The sequence below is a fragment of the Pristiophorus japonicus genome, chromosome 14 (genome assembly GCF_044704955.1).
Source record: "Pristiophorus japonicus isolate sPriJap1 chromosome 14, sPriJap1.hap1, whole genome shotgun sequence".
In the NCBI taxonomy this organism is placed as follows: Eukaryota; Metazoa; Chordata; class Chondrichthyes; family Pristiophoridae; genus Pristiophorus; species Pristiophorus japonicus.
This window is the reverse complement of record NC_091990.1, coordinates 166,109,262-166,123,742: the sequence shown is the minus strand read 5'-3', so window position 1 is coordinate 166,123,742 and position 14,481 is coordinate 166,109,262. Positions and strand designations below refer to the sequence as shown.

At 43.4% G+C, this 14,481-nt stretch overlaps 1 protein-coding gene across 1 annotated transcript in view; it reads left to right on the top strand.

The window, feature by feature from the left end:
* cyb561a3a (cytochrome b561 family, member A3a) overlaps positions 1–13,507 on the top strand; it is a 32,540-nt gene extending 19,033 nt beyond the window's left edge. Inside the window, exons 4-6 of the mRNA XM_070899794.1 lie at positions 6,013–6,167; positions 9,812–9,983; positions 12,331–13,507. Coding sequence (XP_070755895.1) covers positions 6,013–6,167; positions 9,812–9,983; positions 12,331–12,351 — 348 coding nt within the window. The 3' untranslated portion in view covers positions 12,352–13,507. The remainder of the gene's footprint in view (positions 1–6,012; positions 6,168–9,811; positions 9,984–12,330) is intronic.
* The last annotated feature ends 974 nt before the right edge of the window (positions 13,508–14,481 follow it).

Genomic DNA, 14,481 nt, shown 5'->3' with positions numbered 1-14,481 from the left:
AGGATGTAACTAGCAGAGTGGACAAGGGAGAACCAGTGGAGGTGTATTTGGACTTTCAAAAGGCTTTTGACAAGGTCCTGCACAAGAGATTGTTGTGCAAAATCAAAGCACATGGTATTGGGGGTAATATACTGATGTGGATAGGGAACTGGTTGGCACACAGGAAGCAGTCAGTATAAATGGGTCTGTTTCAGAATGGCAAGCAGTGACTTGTGGAGTGCCATAGGGGCTCAGTGCTGGGACTCCAGCTCTTTACAATATACATTAACAATTTGGATGAAGGAATAGTGTAATATCTCCAAGTTTGCAGATGACACTAAACTGGGTGGCAGTGTGAGCTGTGAGGAGGATGCTAAGAGGCTGCAGGGTGACTTGGGCAGATGCAGTATAATGTGGATAAATGTAAGGTTATCCATTTTGGGGGCAAAAACACAAAGGTAGAATATTATCTGAATGGTGGCAGACTTGGAAAAGGAGGTGCAATAAGACCTGGGTGTCATGGTTCATCAGTCACTGAGTGGGCATGCAGGTACAGCAGGTGGTGAAGGCAAATGGTATGTTGGCCTTCATGGTTAGGGGATTTGAATATAGAAGCAGGGAGGTCTTGCTGCAGTTGTTCAGGGCCTTAGTGAGGCCTCACCTGGAATATTGTGTTCAGTTTTGGTCTCCTAATCTGAGGAAGGACATTCTTGCTATTGAGGGAGTGCAGCGAAGGTTCACCAGACTGATTCCAGGGATGGCTGGACTGACATATGAGGAGAGACTGGATCAACTGGGCCTTTATTCACTGGAGTTTAGAAGGATGAGAGGGGATCTCATAGAAACATAAGATTCTGACAGGACTGGACAGGTTAGATGCAGGAAGAATGTTCCTGATGTTGGGGGTCCAGAACCAGGGGACATAGTCTTAGGATAAGGGGTAGACCATTTAGGACTGATGAGAAACTTCTTCAGAGTTGTTCTGTGGAATTCCCTGCTGCAGAGTTGTTTATGCCAGTTCACTGGATATATTCAAGAGGGAGTTAGATATGGCTCTTGCGGTTAAGGGATCAAGGGGTATGGAGAGAAAGCAGGAAAGGGGTACTGAAGGAATGATCAGCCATGATCTTGAATGGCAGTGCAGGCTCAAAGGGCTGAATGGCCTACTCCAGCACCTATTTTTCTATGTTTCTATGTTAAATTCTCTTCCTTCATATACTTGTCTAACTTCCTTTTTTGAAAGATGAAAATTTAGTCTGCCTCCACCACCCTTTCTGGCAGCACATTCCAGATCTTAACCACTCACTGCATAAGTCTTTTTTCTTGCATTGCCTTTGGTTCTTTTGCCAATCACCTTTAAATCTGTCCTCTGGTTCTCGACTGGGAATGATTTCTCTCGACTCTGTCCAGACCCCATGATTTTGAATACCTCTCAAATCTCAATCTTTGCTCCAAGGAGAACAACCCAACTTCATTCTTATCAATGTAACTGAAGTCCCTCATTCCTGGCATCATTCTCTTAAATCTTTTCTGCATCTTCTCTAAGGCATTCACATCCTTAGTGTGCTGCCCAAAAGTGGACACAGTACTCCAGTTGGGGTGAACCAGTCTTATACTGGTTCATTATAATTTCCACATTTTTGTAGTCTATCTCTATTTATTTATGAAGCCTAGGATCCTGTAAGCCTTTTTATCTGCTTTCTCAACCTGCCCTGCCACCTTCAACAATTTATGCACACATACTACCAGGTCTGTTGGTTCACCCCCTTTAGGATTGTACCATTTGTTTATAATTCCCCTCATTCATTCTCTCAAAATGCATCACTTCACATTTTTCTGCATTAAATTTCATCTGTCTGCCCATTCCACCAGCCTGTCTCTGTCCTGAAGTCTAACACTCTCCTCCTGACTGTTCACTATACTTTCAAGTTTTACGACGGTTTCCTGTCAGAGCCAATTTTGTATCCAGGCTGCCACTGTCCCTTTTATTCCATGGGCTTCAATTTTGCTGGCAAGCTGATTGTGTGGCACTTTATCTAATGCCTTTTGGAAATCCATGTACACTGTCAACCGCATTACCTTCATTAACCCTCTTACCTCATCAAAAAAACTTGATCAAGTTGGTTAAGCACAATTTGCTGGCTTTCCTTAATTAATCCACCCCTATCCAAGTGATTGTTAATTTTGTCCCTGATTACTGTCTCTAAATGCTTCCCCACTACTGAGGTTAAACTGACTGGCCTGTAGTGGCTGGGCTTATCTTTACACCAACACTTGAAATTTTCCAGTCCTCTGGCACCACCTTGTATCTATGGAGGATTGGAATATTATGGCCAGTACCTCTGCTATTTCCGCCCTCATTTCACTCACTAGGATACATCCCATCCGCTCCTGGTGACTTACCTACTTTAAGTACAGCCAGACTTTCTAATTTTTTTAAATCAAATTTTTGTCCTGTCTCCACTAACTCCTCCTTCACAGTCTATGGCAGCTTCTTGGTGAAAACAGATGCAAAGTACTCATTTAGTGCCTCATGCATTGAGGCAGAGGGCATGGCTAAGTCTTTAGGTCCTGAATAGGCCCCATCCCTTGCCCTTTTACTATTTATAGGAGACTTTTGGATTATCTTATGTTGGCTGCCATCTTTGCCCTGCTTATTTTCCTTTCTATATATATATATATATAGCCTGATTCTCCAATATATTTGCAACCTGACATCTAGTGTACACTTTTTTTTTTCTGCTTCATATTCTCTGTTTTGTCATCCAGGGAGCCCTGACTTTAGTTGCCCTACCTTCCCCCTCAGCTGTACCTGAACTATTGCCTCTTTAAAGGTGGCCCATTGTTCCAGTACAGTTTTGCCTGCCAATCTTCAATTCCTGTTTACCCAGGCCTGATCTGTGTTCATCCCACTGAAATTAGCCTTGCCCCAGTTAAACATTTTTACTCTAGATTGCTCCCTGTCCTTTTCCATAGCTAATCTGAACCTTATACTATGATCAGTGTTCCCTAAATGGTCACTGACTGACACTTGACCCTCCTCATTCCCCAGAATCGGGTCCAGCAATGCCTCCTCCTCCTCCTTCATGGAGGTGGAAAGCTACCGATCAATAAAGTTCTTAACACACTTCAGAAATTCTTCCCCCCTCTCAGCTCTTCACTAATGATCCCAGTCTATTAGGATAATTGAAGTCCCCCATTATTACTACCCTATAATTCTTGCACCTCTCTGTAATTTCTCTGCAAATTTGCTCCTCCATATCTTTCCCACTATTTGGTGGTCTATAGAATACGCCTAGTAGTTTAATGGCATTTCTTATTAACTCTAGCCATATCGATTCTCTGACCACTCCAGGGCATCCTTGCTGTCCAGCACTAACATTCTCCTTGAGCAATACTGCCTCACCACCACCTATCTTTCCTTTCCTATTGTTCCTGAACCTTATAACCAGGAATATTTAACACAATCCTGCCCTTTGAGATGTGGGGGGAAAAAGCAAAGGAGGGGACTAACTGGATTGCTCTTCAAAAGAGCCTGATGGGCCAAATGGCCTCCTTCTGTGCTGTACTATTCTGATTCTAAGTGATAGAATAGCATCTAGAGACAGAAAATATAATAGTCAGCATGGATTCTGAAAGGCTTGGTCATGCTTAACAAACCTGATGCCTTTTGAAAGGGATCAGGGTAATGCAGTTGATGTCGTACTTGGATTTTTAAAAGGCCTTTGATAAAATGCTTTATGGTAGGCTCAAGATCAGGACATGAGTTGGACATATAACTGGATGAAAAATGGAAAGCCAAGGGTAGTTTCCCAGTTTGGAAGAAGGCAGAAAGTGGTGCTCCACAAGGATCAGTGCTGGAACCACTTAATCATTTACTGTAATGATTTGGACTTGGATAAGTTACTCAATTTGCAGAAACCAAACTGGGAAAGGAGTGCAGGTATAACTAATACCGAGGAAGATTGCAACATAATGCAAGACATTAGAACACTTGCAGACTGGGCAGTTCAGTGATAGGAAAAGCAGAAATGTTAGAAATTTTTTTTTTTTAAAACTGAGGTAGAAGAGCAAAGGGATTTAGGATACAGGTGAACAGATCATTAAAATCAGCATTGCAGGTCAGCAAAGCAATTTAAAAAAAAATATATATATATATATATATATATTTTGAGCACTGGAATTTGTCTAGGGGTAGAGAATTCAAAAATAATGAAGTTGTGCTAAACTTGAATAGGACCTTGTCAGGTTGCACTGTGCATAGTTTTGGTCTCCATACTATAAAAAGGACATAAATTGCACTGTCTCCAGTGCTTCTTGGACCAGAACAGAGGTTGCAGCTATCTGAAAAGATTGAAGTGGGGCTGCAGGCTAGAAGGGCTGAATGGCCTACTCCTGCACCTATTTTCTATGTTTCTATGATTAAAATGTGGAACTTGCTACTGCAGGAAGTGGTTAAGGCAAATGGCTTGAATGTTCTCAAAGGAAACTAGACCAGACCAATGAGGAAAGGGAACAAAAAGATATGCTGAGATGAGGCAGGTTGAATGGATGAAAACTTGTGCGGAGTACAAACACCAGCACACACTGGTTGGGCCGATTGGCCTATTTAGTGCTGTATATTCTATAATACAATCTCCAACATATGGTTATGGTCACCCTATTGACCTTTTCACCTCTTGGTTTCTCTACTCTTGTGGTCTCTGTCCTTAAACTACTGCCTCATCTATTGCATACAAGGTTATCTCTGATTACTTCCTTGTATCTCGCATCGTGCACATCTCCACTTCCGTGTGTGTGTGTGTGTGTGTGTAGAAAGAAGAGGAGTAGAGAAATCTCCAAGAAGTAGAAACTTTATTCTCTGAACCTGGTCATCAGACAGGGTATTGCTCTTGATCACTATCAAATGTCTCTTGCCACTGACTAGAACTGGCTTGACTGTTATGTCTTGAAAGTCAGACTAGATACTGCTAGCTCAAAGGTGTGACTGTAGTCCTTTATTACAGATCTGAGTGCCTCTCCAGCCTGTGAGGCCTCCTTATATACAGGTGCTCCCAAGGGATTGTGGGATTCCTTGGGACTCTAGTGGATAAGCCCTCTGGTGGTTAGATGTAGTATTTACAGGTTTACATACATAACTGTTGCCTTGGTGACACTTGCTCAAGGCTCACATGGCCTGGACAGTTGGTGATATTCTCCAATATTTCCATCATTAGCATGAGTTGATCCTTTCCAGAGGACGGCAGGAATTGGAGGGAAGGAACTTGGCTTAGATTTTGAAAAGGAATTGAGTAAAATAATCTGGTTCATCTGACCTAAAACACTGAAGCTAAAGTAGTCTGGTTAAGACTTTCAACTTAAATTGTTTTTTTATCTTGTTACATGGGTTACTTTTTTGATTGAACAGACAGGTGTAGTTTTGCTATGGAGGCTATTTATTATGGCATTCATCTGAAGATGGTCTGGCTGACTGACATTTGACAGGATATGTAGTAATATTTCACTGAAATGCTCCAGTACATCCATGTCATGTAACCAGAGAAGTGATAACATTCCTTTTGCCATCAACACCTGTGACTTCTACTTGTGGCAGTTCTGATCATTTTGCTACTCCAACTTCACTGTAGTCTTTCATCCCAGTGCACAGTTATTATGCATAGTCACACTCCCTTGAATTGGTAAATTCAAACTTCAAACCAGGACTTGAGCACATAGATCTAGACTGATTTATTGTCTGAGGTGCTCTTTCCAATGAGATTCAAGATTCCATGGCATTTGTAGAGCAGTGGTAGTGTCTTCAAGACACCTGTCAGTTATAAGCCATCTCTCTCCCCACCCACTCTCTCCTCCCCTGGCAACAGCCATCACTGCTGAGGTCCACCAACCCAGGACAGACCTGAGTTTTTTTGCTCCATAATGAGGGGGTGACCAAACAAGTGTCCCTTTGCCTAACCAGTACAAATATGTCAGTTGTGCCTGCTACAATTGATTTCATTTTGCGATATTCTAACTTGTTCCTCCTTTGATCTACAGTGGCTGCTGGGATTCCTATGTTTTTTGTTGCCCTGCACACCGCTCTGGCTTAGAGCTGCTTACAGAGACGTGCATGTCTTTTTTGGACTTTGCATCTTGGCAATGACTGTTGCTTCTTGTCTGTCGGGAATTAATGAAAAGTTAATATTTGTGCTGTAAGTATATTTTCTTGAGGTTTAAGAGTCTTCCTTTTCCTTGCCTGAAGCCATATGAATAATGCTTTATAAAAACTGACCTTTCATACCTTTATTACTGATCACTGTTAATCTTGCAGAACATTGACCAATTTAACATCTTTTAGATTCTCTATATTCCCGGATTTGCTGGGTCCCTAATCCTGATTGTTATCCAGTGACTGCTGCTGGAAGTGTCCGATGACACAAATGCAGGGAGCAGCTCCAGCCCTTGTACATGGCCTTTTTCAATCTTACAAAGGCCTTTGACACTGTCAACCGTGAAGGTCTATGGAGCGGCATCCTCCATTTCCTGATTGTTATCCAGTGATTGCTGCTGGAAGTGTCTGATGACTGGATTGGGTTTGGCTGTGATGTCCTACATAGTCAGATCCTAAATAGTGTTCCAGGCTTGTATGAATGCTGACTTGGATGTGGTGGTTAGTGATTGGTGCACAAGATAAAAGTTCACAGGGTTGGGGGTAATATATTAGCATGGATAGAGGATTGGCTAACTAATAGTCTGGATAAATGGTTCATTCTCTGGTTGACAACCAGTAACTAATGGGGTGCTGCAGGGATCAGTGCTGGGACTTCAACTATTAACAATCTATAATGACTTGGAAGAAGGGACTGAGTGTAATGTAGCCAAGTTTGCTGACCATACAAAGATGGGAGGAAAAGCAATGTGTGAGGAGGTCACACACAATCTGCAAAAGGACATAGACAAGCTAAGTGGGCAAAAATTTGGCAGATGGTGTATAATGTTGGAAAGTGTGAGGTCATGCACTTTGGCAGAAAAAAAATCCAAGAGCAAGTTGTTATTTAAATGTCATTAGAGTTCTCAATCGTCTTCTCCCTGTAGCCAAGGAGCTCCTCCCAGAATCACAATGTGGATTTTGTCCCCTACGGGGCACAGCAGACATGATCTTTGCAGTGTGACAGCTGCAGGAAAAATGCAGGGAGCAGCTCCAGCCCTTGTACATGGCCTTTTTCGATCTTACAAAGGCCTTTGACACTGTCAACCATGAAGGTCTATGGAGTGGCATCATCCATTTCGGATGCCCCTAAAAGTTTGTCAACATCCTTTGCCTGCTTCACGATGACATGCAGGCTGTGATCCTTACCAACAGATCCATTACAGACCCAATTCACATCTGGACTGGGTCAAACAGGGCTGCGTCATCACTCCAACCCTCTTCCCAATCTTCCTTGCCGCCATGCTTCACCACACAATCCACAAGCTCCCTGCTGGAGTGGAACTAAACTACAGAACCAGAGGGAAGCTGTTTAACCTACGCCACCTTCAGGCCAGGTCCAAGATCACACCAAACTCTCATTGAGCTGCAGTATGCGGATGACACCTGCATCTGCACACATTCAGAGGCTGAACTCCAGGATATAGTCAATGTATTCAGAGGCCTATGAAGGCATAGGCCTTATGCTTAACATCCGTAAGACAAGGGTCCTTCACCAGCCTGCCCTCCAATCAAAATTCATGGCGTGGCTCTAGACAGAAGACCATTTCCAATATCTTGGGAGCCTCTTATCAACAAAGGCAGACATTGATGCAGGGATTCAACATAGCCTCCAGTGTGCCAGTGCAGCCTTTGGCTGTCTGAGAAAGTGTTTGAAGACCAGGCCCTCAAATCTACCACCAAGCTCATGGTCTACAGGGCTGTCGTAATACCCACCCTCCTGTGTGGATCTGAGGCATGGACGATGTATATAAGGCACCTCAAGTCTCTGGTGATATCACCAACAATGTCTCCCAAGATCCTGCAAATCCCCTGGGAGGACAGGTGCACCATCAGTGTCCTCGACCAGGCCAACATTCCCAGTATTAGTGTGATCAGTGCTTCATCAGCTTCGCTGGGCAGGCCGCATGCCAGATATGAGACTCCCTAAGCAAATGCTTTATGCGGAGCCCCTTCATGGTAAACGAGCCAAAAGAGGACAGTGGAAGAGTTACAAGGACACCCTCAAAGCCTCCCTGGTAAAGTGCGACATCGTCACTGACATGAGACCCTGGCCAAAGAATGCCCAAGGTGGAGAAAGTGCATCCAGGAGGGCGTTGAGCTCTGAGTCTCAACAGAGTGTGAAAAGGCCAAGCGCAGGCAGCAGAAGAGCATGCAGCAAACCAGCCTCACCAACCCCTTCCCTTGATGAATGTCTGTCCCACCTGTAACAGGGTCTGTGGCTCTTGTACCAGACTGTTCAGCCATCAAAGAACTCACTTTGGGAGTGGAAGCAAGTCTTCCTCAATTCCAAGGGACTGCCTATGATGGATGATTTTAAATGGAGAAAGATTGCAAAGTGCTGCAGTACAGCAGGACCTGGATGTACTTTTGCATGTAACAGATAGTATGCAGGTACAGCAAGTGATCAGGAAGGCCAATGGTATCTTGGCCTTTATTGCAAAGGGGATGGAGTATAAAAGCAGGGAAGTCTTGCTACAGCTATACAGGGTATTGGTGAGGCCACACCTGGAATACTGCATGCAGTTTTGGTTTCCATCTTTACAAAATGATATACTTGCTTTGGAGAGTTCAGAGAAGGTTCACGAGGTTGATTCTGGAGATGAGGGGGTTGACTTATGAGGAAAGGTTGAGTAGGTTGGGCCTCTACTCATTGGAATTCAGAAGATCTTATCAAAACTTATGATTGAGGGGGCTTGACAAGATTGATGCAGAGAGGATGTTTCCACTGATGGGGGGGGAGACTAGAATGAGGGCATGATTGAATAAGGGGCTGCCCATTTAAAACTGATGAGAAATTTCTTGAGGGTTGTAAATCTGTGGAATTTACTGCCTGAGCTGTGGAAGCTGGGACATTGAATAAATTCAAGACAGAAATAGACAGTTTCTTTACGGGGTTATGGGGAGCGGGCAGGGAAGTGGAGCTGAATCCATGATCGGATCAGCCATGATCGTATTAAATGGTCGAGTAGGTTCGAGGGGCTGTATGGCCTACTCCTATATTTTTTTGTGTAATTGTTGTAGCCAAGGCATCTGCCTTTACAAGGGCAAAAATGAGGTTAAAATAGATTGGGTTCAGGCCAATACATTGCAAGTGTTGGAGGAAATGTGCAGGGAAGATAGTTACACCACCCCTTCTGACAAACATGCCCTAAATGGCTGGCTTTAAATTGCTCCACCATTGGCAGCCATGCCTTCAGCTGCCTGGGCCCTAATCCCCCCCCTCTCCTCCAGACACTCCTTTAAAACCTGTCTTTGTCCAGTTTTTGGTCCCCTGTCCTAATATATCCTTGTGTGGCTTGGTGTTGAACCTTAACACCTGAGGTGCCTTGGGATGCTTTAATACATTAAAGATGCTATATGAATGCATGTGTTCATCTATGGCAACAAGGCTCTATACAACATCCAGAGACTGAAGCAGAAACCCAAGTCAAACATTGGACTGAGTCACTCGGGTTGTTTTCATGCACCTTCTCCAACTATCTCCCAGAAGCATTATTAGAGGGCCGAGCAGGCCACATGTCTACCAGTCTCTGGGGAATCATGTGGTCTCGGAAATGCAAGGAACAAAAATGAGAATAACATTGACCATTAGTTTAATATAGATTGATTGCACTAAAACTATTTTTAAATGCTGTTTTCCTTTAGCAATGCTCCCAACTCGACTGCTTCCTACAAGAAGCTTCCACCTGAGGCATATTTGGCCAACATTTTGGGAGTGTTATTGTTGTGCTTTTCGTTGACTATAGCCTGGATGCTCCTCAAACGTGAATGGCAGCGACCAAATCTACATGCATCTGCACTCAGCGATGCTACAGAGGTACTTTATACAAAGAATATTGCAGTGCCTGGAATTTTTATTATCTGAACCAAACTACAGTGGGTTTGCATTTGGAAATGTCTATAGCTCTTAATTCTTTAAATGCTCGTATTTTCCCCCTGCCCCATATAGTGCACTGATTCCTTTAGTGAGAGATTAGCAATGGCTGTTTTTGAGTTAACATGCAGGTACAGCAAACAACTAAAGCAAATGGCCTTTATTACAAGAGGATTTGAGTACGAGTCCAGATGTCTTGCAATTATGTAGCGTCCTGGTGAGACCACATCTGGAGTATTATGTACAGTTTTTGTCTCTTTACTTGAGGAATATACTTGCCATAGAGGGAGTGCAATGAAGATTCACCAGACTGAATCCTGGGATTGGGGGAGGGGGAGAAGGGAGAAGATTGTCCTGAGTAGACTAGGCCTATATTCTCCAGAATTTAGAATCATGAGGGGTGATCATATTGAAACATACAATTTTTGCATGGCTTGACTAGGTGGATGTAGGGAGGATGTTTCCCCCTGGCTGGGGTCTAGAACCAGGGGTCACCGTCTCAGAATAAGGGATTGGCCATTTGGGACTGATTTCTTCAGAGGGTGATGAATCTTTGGAATTCTCTACCCCAGAGGGCTGTAGAGGCTCAGTCATTAAGTATATTCAAGACAGATTGATAGATTTTTGGATATTATGGGGATAGTGCAGGAAAGTGGAGTTGAGCGAGAAGCCCAAATTGATCAAACCTGGCACCTTCAGGCTTGTTTTTAACACTGTCCTTTTAGAATTGATGTAATGTGGCCCTTTTTGATTTTTGCCTTTTGATTTCTTTGCTCTCCACCTTTTATCTCCTTTCTATCTTTTGCTTCTGCCCCCATTTTACTTCCATCTGTCTCCCTGCATAGATTCCCATCCCCCTGCCATATTAGTTTAAACCCTCCCCAACAGCACTAGCAAACACTCCCCCAGGACATTGGTTCCTGTCCTGATGCAGGCTGTCTGGTTTGTACAGGTTCCAATGCTTCAGGAATTTGAATCCCTCCCCCTTGCACCATTCCTCAAGCCAAGTATTTATCTTAACTATCCTGCTATTTCTATTCCAACCAGCATGTGGCACTGGTAGTAATCCTGAGATGACTACCTCTGAGGTCCTACTTTTTAATTTAACTCCTAGCATGCTAAATTCAGCTTGTAGGACCTCATCCCATTTTTTAACCTATATGCACCACGACAACTGGCTGTTCACCCTCCCCCTCCAGAATGCCCTGCAGCCACTCGGACATCCTTGACCCTTGCACCAGGGAGGCAACATAACATCCTGGAGTCTCAATTGCAGCTGCAGAAACTCCTATCTATTCCCCCTTATAATAGAATCCCCTACCACTAGCTCTCCCACTCTTTTTCCTGCCCTTCTGTGCAGCAGTGCCACCCATGGTGCCATGAACTTGGCGGCAGTGGCTGCTGCTGCCTTCCCCTGATGAATCATCTCCCCCCAACAGTACCCAAAACTATGTAGCTGTTTTGAAGGGAGATGACTGCAGGGGACCCTTGCACTACCTTCCTTCCACTGCTCTGCCTGATGGTCACCCATTCCCTATCTGCTTGAGTAACCTTTACTTGCGGTGTGACCAACTCACTAAACGTGCTATTCATGACATCCTCAGCATTGCGGATGCTCCAGTGAATCCATGCGCAGCTCCAGTGCCACAATGCGGTCTCAGGAGCTGCAGCTGGACACTTCCTGCACGCATAGCAGTCAGGGACACGGAGCGTTCCTGGCTTCCCTCATAGCACAGGAGGAGCATGACATGGGTCTGGGCTCTCCTGCCATGACTTAACCCTTAAATTAACTTAATTTGGCAACAATGTCAAAGGTTACCTACTGATAAGGAAATAGAAAGAAAAAGATTAAATACTCCCCAATCCACCAGCCAATCACTTACCTGCTTGGCTGTGATGTCACACTTCAATTTTCTTTTTACTATGTTTTACCTTTGGCCTCTGCACATGCTGGCCCCTGACTCTCTGCCGCTGCTTCCAGTTGCTGCCACCGCCCTGTGTAGTTCCGCGCCGCTCCTCTCGCGATGCTGGCCCCCAACGATCTGGAGGGGAAATGGGTCTTGGCCATGCCTGATATTATTGTTTTTTTTGGTCTAAAGCTAATAGAGCAGGAATTTGATTTTGGGTGACCTAGTGAACTTTACAAATATTGCACAGCAAAGTAATTGCAGAAAGCATTCTGCAGCAACCATCTTTAATCAAGTCCCACCTAATATCTTGTATTGACTGCTCTAATTATAGTGTCTCTATGTGGCGGCCTAATGCTTATTGACATTGTTTTTTATTTTAGCCACTTCTGACTGAAGATTAAATGAGGAAATTATGGCACTTCTGGATACAGTAGAAGCCTGTCTTGGGACTTGTGTACTAATGCAATGTCATTGTACTTAATATTTGACTCCTGGTATCAATTTTTAAGCAGCTTTAGCATTGCCACATTTTGCTAGGTCAAAAAAACCAGGATAAGGATTGGATCATGACCCAAGTTGATATTTTCTTGCTGAAAATGAATTTTAAACCACAACTTGACTGGCACCTGAGGGAGGGAAGGAGTGAAAGGGATCTCTATATGTTAAAGTCTTAGTGTCTGCTTTACAGTTTAGATTTCCAGGCAGCCTGTTCAAAAGCTGGGCTGTACAGATAACCAGCCGAGTTAAGTTAAATATTGGGCTACAATTCACATTTGAGAGCAGCAACTCTAACTCTAGCAAGAAACTGATTTTTTTTCATACCATAGTAAAAGGGTTTCATCCAAGACCAACAAATGCGTATGCTGACTGGTTATCACTGAGGGGAAAGGTATTTTCCAAGAAGGGTCTACACTTTAATTTTACATCTAACTCACCACTTATTTAAGGGAAGAAGAGCTGCTGTCTTGGAGTTGATAAAATTGAATAGCACATTGTCACTTATTTCTAGGGCCTGGGTTTTAATTCATTAAGGTTTTTGAATGAAGTTCTCCTTCCCAGTGCAATGAATTAGCATGCCATGCTTTGGCTTTGGGACTCTGCTTCAATCCAGATTGTTGGGATGAAAGTCTCTATGATTGAAGCACTTGATTAAACTTAATGTAGGCAGTCTCTCTTGTCCATAATGGGGTGATTATAGCTCAATATGTTGGCATACATTGATTCTTGCAGGTGTTAAAATTATGAAAAATGTCCAGTAGTAGTTAGTGCTGCTAAAAGTTCAAATTTTAGCCACACTATGGCAGTAAATGCTTCACTCTGCACTTAATTGTCACTTTCTGACTGCTTGATTTGTGGGTCAGCAACTTTTTTTTATTAATGTACTCTGCCTAAAGCACAAACCAGAACTTTGAGGTGGGGGGGTTGAGGAGAAAGAGGCTATTGGGCACTGATTAAAAACTTTTTTAAAAATGAAGGTTTTATGATTGTTTTAAATGTATGAGAATTACTGTTACAAAATGTATTTAATGTACACAACCAGATAAAGGATTCCTTGTACTTGTGGTGTCACTATTCCTTATCTACAAATGTGTATACAAAATTGCTGTCAACCAGCAACACACATTATGCATATCTACAATGTTGAACATTTTGCCTCTGGCACCTACATCAGAAAATCTAAATTCTTATTTGAAATTGTCATTTTAAGGGTGTTTAAATATTATTATAGTTCAGCTGTCTTAACAAGCAAGTGAAAGACTGCAGCTCCTAGGTTCAATTCTGGAGCCAGACATTTAAACTATGCTGTTAATAAGATGGGTTTTAACTTGTGGTTATTCAGTGGCCCATCCTGGAAAGGGTACCTTTGCACATTGGATGCAGAAATAATCTGGCTTAGCTGTGAATTGACACAGCTAAGTTTGATTGGCTAGTTGACAGTTACTACAGGTACAAATTCTGGACTGAATCCATGCCAGGTTTTGTGGTTTGCCAGATTCCAGACCTTGCTGTTGGTGCTCCTTGCCGCTTGCTATGCCTGCCCCCCCCCCCCCCGGCCTGCATTCTTTACTAGTTTCCTTGTCCCTTGCCACCAGAGATCATCTTAGCCGTCTCAAATGTCAGGTTTTTGGACAATCCTGGTTTTTGAATAATGTGGTCACTGTTGCCGAGATGTCTTCCCCCCCCCTCCCCAAATGGAGGCCTGATACAAGGTCAGGCTCACTACCAAACACCAGATCCCTGTGATTATACCTCGTTACTGCATTAACATGTTGAGTCAGGAAACTGATTTTATTGAAAATATACAAGACTTTCAGCTGCACTTCCCACCACAACAGCAGGTAAACTGTTGTGCCACTGAATGCCAGGAAAATTAAAATCACCCACAGACAAAGATGGCATTTTATATTAAAAGCCTGTTCTGGAAAAATTTAGAACTCAGCAGAGGAGGACAAAGGGTTTGATTAGGTCAGGGAAAATGGAGTACGAGAAGAAGCTTGCAGGGAACATTAAGGCGGATTGCAAAAGTTTCT